Source organism: Brachycentrus maculatus, unplaced genomic scaffold, assembly GCF_059751285.1.
Source record: "Brachycentrus maculatus isolate JH-2025_06_01 unplaced genomic scaffold, ASM5975128v1 h1tg000442l, whole genome shotgun sequence".
In the NCBI taxonomy this organism is placed as follows: domain Eukaryota; kingdom Metazoa; phylum Arthropoda; class Insecta; order Trichoptera; family Brachycentridae; genus Brachycentrus; species Brachycentrus maculatus.
The window spans coordinates 614,411-621,010 of record NW_028281190.1 but is presented as its reverse complement, the minus strand read 5'-3'; the positions used below and the strand labels follow the sequence as shown (position 1 = coordinate 621,010).

The 6,600-nt window shown below is 34.2% G+C and overlaps 1 protein-coding gene across 1 annotated transcript in view; it reads left to right on the top strand.

The window, feature by feature from the left end:
- Positions 1 to 174: 174 nt before the first annotated feature.
- The window catches only part of LOC148302540 (protein I'm not dead yet-like), a 19,344-nt gene continuing 12,918 nt past the window's right edge, over positions 175 to 6,600 (top strand). The window contains exons 1-4 of the mRNA XM_088271513.1: positions 175 to 294; positions 1,049 to 1,184; positions 2,601 to 2,866; positions 4,300 to 4,414. Coding sequence (XP_088127639.1) covers positions 272 to 294; positions 1,049 to 1,184; positions 2,601 to 2,866; positions 4,300 to 4,414 — 540 coding nt within the window. The 5' untranslated portion in view covers positions 175 to 271. The remainder of the gene's footprint in view (positions 295 to 1,048; positions 1,185 to 2,600; positions 2,867 to 4,299; positions 4,415 to 6,600) is intronic.

The window sequence follows — 6,600 nt, the reverse complement described above, 5'->3', positions numbered from 1 at the left end:
GCCCCGTAAATGCCCAGACTTCCATATTCTTCTTCATCTTAGATGAGATATCAAAAAAATAATTTTGATATTTTGTTTAAAAGTACCTACCTACTTGTAAACTTTTTATTTTATATTGACAAGTAGGTACTTACTTAAAAAAAATATTTAAAAAAAGAAAAAAAAACATATTACTGGACATGTTATGACATTTTAACCGATTATTAAATTCATCTGACAAAATTATTACGCCAAATTTCCATATGAATTCTTGTTTTACTAATTGAATGAAATGATCAGAAATTCAGTGTTACCGTAAGAACATAGTAATCTAACGCTCTCCTTATCATTCATCGTTCGCTTTGTGTAGTTATTAAAGGGGGTTATTAAACCATATCCGCTCCCTAGGTGGAGCATATGGAGTCCACAAACTGTCTCCAGGCTTTTCTGTCGGCTGCCAGCTCCTTTGCATCCTCCCAAGTCAGATCCGCGTCCCGAAGTTCTGACGAGACCTGCTGACGAATTGTCAGCAGTGGTCGTCCTGGGCGGCGCGAACCTGATGCTTTGTAAAAGAGGCAAGCTTGATTAAATCAATAAATAAAAATATGATAAATTTAACCTGATGATGAAACGAAGAAGTGTTTTTTTAAAAGTGGTATTAATAATAAATAATAAAACCCTTATCCGCACCCCAATGGTGCATAGGGCACTGCGTCATATAAACGCAGTGTTATCTTGATCGTTTACACATGAAGGAAAGGTGATCAGCCCTCCGCCTCAGGTACCAGTCCAGGGTAATATTGAATAAATATTACGGTGAAAAATCACTCGTATTTATTTTACCCCCCCTGGGAATCGAACCCGGATCCTCCAGAACGGTAGCCGAGCGTGCTGACCATTAAACTACGGAGGCGGACAAGTGGTATTACACAAAGTAAACGATGAATGAACTATATTTCCATAACACAATGTTAAGAATGCTTTTAAAATACAAAAATAACAAAAATCATTCATATTTCCGTAAATTCATTAATTGATTACATTTTTTATTAACAATTTTTATTTTTAGGGTTACAACTGAAGAAGAGCCTCCTTGCCCGTGTCTTGAACGAACTTTTCTATTCGTAAAAGTGTATTGGAGGACAATTTTAATTTTCGCAGTGCCAATTTTGTTTAGTCCCATAATTATCGACAATTACCGCCCGGTAATTTTAATATTCTCAATATTATTCATATTTAAAGCTTTTAATCATATTTTACTTTGTGGTTAGTCATTTTTACTTATTTATTTCGTTTACAAAAATATTAATAATATTAGTATATAACCACTCACCGTTTTCTGTTCCTGTCCATTGCAAAAGATATCGTCTACATATCTTTTCCATAAAAATATGTATTTAATTAATTGATTATAACTAACTAACTAACTAACCATCACGCCGCTTCCCCGCAGGGGTAGGCAGAGAGAATAGAGCGCCACACCACTCTGTCCTTGCAAACATTCTTCGCCTCTTACACGTTCATGCATCTCCTCATACATACCCGCCGATTGTTACGACTCCTAACCTGACCACTTTCAAGTATTCGGCATACCTGATCGTGCCATGTTTTTCTCGGTCTTCCTCTGCTTCTTTTCCCACTAACATTTGCCTTATAAATTTGTTTTACTGTTATTAGATTTAATTTATTTTTAATTTTATTAGATTTAAATATTTTATTTTTATCTAAAAATATAACCGCAACTAATGGGGTTACTGGAGAACCCATTGCTAAGCATCGGTGAGTGGTTATATACTAATATTATTAACATTTTTGTAAAAAAATAAATAAGGTAATTTTAAATTATAAAATGAGTTGTCAATTTTTTCACGATATTTCTGTCTTCCGTTTTCTGATCCACTGTACAGTTTTGTCCGCCTCCGTGGTGTAATGGTCAGCGTGTTTAGATACCGTGCTGGAGGTCCCGGGTTCGATTCCCAGGGGGGGTGAAAATAAATATTAGTGATTTTAAACTGTAATATTTATTTAATATTACCCTGGACTGGTTCCTGAAGCGCAAGAGTGATCACCTTGCCTTCATGTAAGTAATGATCAAGATAACACTGTGTCAATTCGATGCAGTGCCCTATGCACCATTGGGTGTGGATAAGGGTTATAAGTAAGTAAGTAAGTACAGAAAAAGAAATCATATGTTTGCAATATTTTGCAAACAGATTATTTCGTTACTTACGTGAAGGCAAGGTGATCACTCCTGCGCTTCAGAGACCAGTCCAGGGTAATATAAAATAAATGTGTAAAATCACTAATATTTATTTTCACCCCTCCTTGGGAATCAAACCCGGGACCTCCAGCATGGTAGCCTTGCATGCTGACCATTACACTACAGAGGCGGATTTACACTACAGATTTATTCAATATTACCCTGGACTGGTACCTGAAGCGGAGGGCTGATCACCTATCCTTCACGTGTTAATGATCAAGATAACATTGCATTTACATGATGCAGTGCCCTATGCAGCATCGGGTGCAGATAAGGGTTTTAAAAAAAGTTATGTATATTCCCGTTCCATTTCAGTGAATGACGGGGCACTGGCCAATAACAATGTTTCTTTCACTTACAGGCCAACAACCTTATCTACCTGTTATGCATAATGACCGTATTTTGGGTGTTTGGCACCCTCCCTCTGCCCATAACAGGGCTGCTTCCCCTAGTGTTTTACCCCCTTTTAAACATAATGAATTCTGATGTGACGGTGGACACCTACTTTAGAGAGATCATTATAATGTTTATCAGCGGCCTGATCGTTGGTATTGCAATAGAGAACTCCAGACTGACCAAGAGAGTGGCTTTGTTTTCCGTATTATGCGTCGGATGCTCCCATTACAGGTGACATAATATCACTCACTCCTTTCAACAACGTCATATTTCAAAAATTGACAATTTTTAGCTGTGCATATTTTCGGAATGCCCAGAAAATGTACTATATCCCAGCAAATGCGGCATATTTTTAACTTAATATTTACTCGCTACAGGGCAGAAAGTGTTGTTTTTGCATTTTGAAGAAAAGGTATTGTTTAATTATTTTTTTAAATATACTAAATATTTTTCAAATGGAGAAAAAACATTCAGGTTTTACCTAAAAAGATCTGTTGCACAGTAAAATGTTCTGTAAGTGGCTTGATATTTATTTTTAATATATTTTATTATATTTTTAACTTTTTAAAACGTTCTCCTGAAAAATCAAGCTTTTTGATTTATGACGTTCTTGAAAGGAGTGAGCGATATGAATACGTCCTTGAAATATATGTTTATTATATTATATATATGGATGTATATTTTTCCAACAACAAAGGTATTAGTCATCCATACATGTCTCCACATGAATTTAAGACACGGAGTGAATCAGTATTCGATTCACTCCGTGATCAGTATGACGTTGTTGAAAGGAATGATCAATAATGTTGTAATATTTTTATGCAATAATTTTTATGAATTATTTTGGCATTAACTTTATGGCAAGACATGAATAAATTGTAAATGAAAACACTTGTTTTTTTATATTATAGTTTATATTTAAACCCGTAGATGGAAGCATCTGTAGCTTCCAAAACTAGTTGAAAAAATTAATATAATACCTACTCAATTGGTAAAAAATAAGTGTATTCATTTACAATTCAATAATTTACACATTGATAGCTGTTCTAACCGCATTCCCGGATGTTGATACAAAAGCATCTCGGCTTCCCGACAGACCTTTTTTGTTAAACAATTTTATTTCATGAAGCTGCGAAAATGATTATATTATATAAAAAATGTGAAATTGTATTGTGATTATACTGTGAATTTAAATTCAATATCCCTGCGACTGCCAATCTAAATAAATACAAGTTTGTAAAATCACCAATAAGTTTCTAGAAGTTCCCCGGTATAGGCAGTGCAAGGGATTAGTAGTTAGTTCAGTTAGTCAGCTAGATCCGATTACAACCCGACGTTGGCCGGTACACAGACGCCTCCACAACCCCGACCAGCAAAGCAGACAGACACGAAACATTGCCAAGGCCATCGCGTTTCCCTGTCTCACAGTGTGTTTGATACTTCTACAGTATGATTAAGATATGCTTATAGAGACGCAGATTGTGATATGATGATAACAATTTATAAAAAGTAAAACATTGTCAATTGGTTTCGGAACATCGAGTAGGTGGAGTCTAAGGGGGCGAAAGAGAAGACAACAGATTATTACGCCTTCTTCTAGCATAGAGAAGTTGGTTGGTTTTTTGAGGAAAACTTTTCTTAAATTCTTGTTGTATTGTTTTCAGATTGATATACAGTCTCTCGTTTGTCACCATGTTCCTCTCCATGTGGATATCCAACTCTACGGCGACCTCCATGATGCTTCCAATCGTCAAGGCCATATTAGAAGTCTTGGAAGAGGTAAGATCATAAAACAGTAGCAAACTGTTTGTATTTTTACCAGTTGATGAGAACATCTGTAGTTCTCGAAACCAGTCATATTCCCATCAACAAACTCAAAACTGGTCTTCTACGAGTATTCTATTTTTTTTTTAAATGATTATATTAACACATTTTGGACAGGTATTTTATACGCCTAGTATTTATGCTGGTGATGGGATTTGATAATTATGTAAACATAGTTAAAACCTTAACAAAGACATTGGTATATACTATTCATATAAAAACATTGGATAATTCCTTCTTTTCTGCCTTTGTAATGATGCCGGCGCAGAAGATAAAAATACCCTTCTCGTCCTTAAGCATCAATCGACCAAACGGGTACATTAACCTGTCCGGGAGTATGGCCGTACATGTACGGCCATACCAAACTTTTCTCAAAGGAGTTTGGACGTACATGTACGGCCGATACAAAATATGATTTATGACACGATTTATATCAAAACATGTTAAAAACATGATTTATCGATATTTCGATAATTTTGATATAAATCATGTTTACTGGGGTAAATATCTTTGTTTATTCAAGAAAACATGTTGCTTATAGCATCGACTATAATATAAAAATTTAAAAGTAAAAAAAAAAAAACAAAAACAAATTCACTCCTCAGATACAGTTTTGTCCGGAGAAACTCACACCCAGACAGGTTAAACGGGTCAAACAGACCTTTTCCGTCTGAAGTGTGTTAATGAACATAATATTATAAAGGTTTTTGACTTCATTTTTGATGTTTTAAAAACCAAATAGGACACTTTACATTGAAATTGGACGTAATATTTTTCTTTATAATTAAAATATGTATACTACTACTACTACCACTACTACCATCACGCCGTTTCACCGCAGGGCGAATGGAACGCCACACTCTTCTGTCCTGACAAACACTCCTCGCCTCCTTCACATCCATACATCTAGTCATACATGCCCTTCGATTACGCAGACTTTTGACACCGCCACATTTTAGGTACTGATCGATCTGATCGTGCCAAGTCTTTTTCGGTCGTCCTCGTTCTGTTTTCCCTCTCACATTCGCCACGTATATTTTCTTAGTCATTCTCTCGTTATCCATTCACTTTACATGTCCATACTACCGTAAAGAACTCTTCCTAATCTTTTCAATTATTCCTCGTTCAGCCTTACATTCCTTTCTTATATCTTCGTTTTTAATTCTGTCATACAATGATTTTCCATACATTCGTCTGAGGGAGCTCATTTCAACAGCGTTCACTCTGCTTTCATCCTTCCTTTGCCAGTTTCATGTTTCCCTTCCATACATTCCATCTAGTCATACATATATATATATATATATATATATATATATATATATATATATATATATATATATATATATATATATATATATATATATATATATATATATATACATATATTTATACATACATATATTTATTTATCAGAGTACCACATATACCATCAGTGTGAATACCTGCTGACATATTTTATTTTTAAGACTAGCAAGTGCGTTAGTCGTCAAGTTGGAAAGCCTGCGCGGCGCGCTGTCATAGTCTGTGCGCGGAGAGATTTTCAATACTACTTTGAACCATAAGTAATACTTTGAATACAGATTTTTTTATGAAATACAAAATAACCTATTTGTTTTGTAAAAAATCCAATTTGATTTGTTAAATGTCCAATTTGGTTTGTGAAACGTTTTAATTTGAAGTGAATAACCTATATAGCAGAATAATTGATTGCCAATACTTCCGCGAAGGACCCATCCAATGGGTATTTCTTGGGCTTAGGGGGTGGATATGGCAAGGATGAATGATATAAATTTATTGAATGTTTTCGCAGATACTTTGTGGCATATTTTGTAAAAAAAAAACTTTGTTTTTAACGATTTTTTATTGGTACATTTTTACTCCAACCAATTTCAACAAGAACCTTGTCATTATCAGGGATAAACATGTACTAATTCTTATATTAAACATGTACTAATTCTAATATTAAAAATGTAGTAATTCTAATATTAAACATGTACTTATTGTAATATAAAACATATACTAATTATAATATTAATCATGTACTTATTCTAATATTAAAAATGTACTTATTCTAATATAAAACATGTACTTATTCTAATATTAAACATGTACTTTTTCTAATATTAAAAATGTAGTAATTC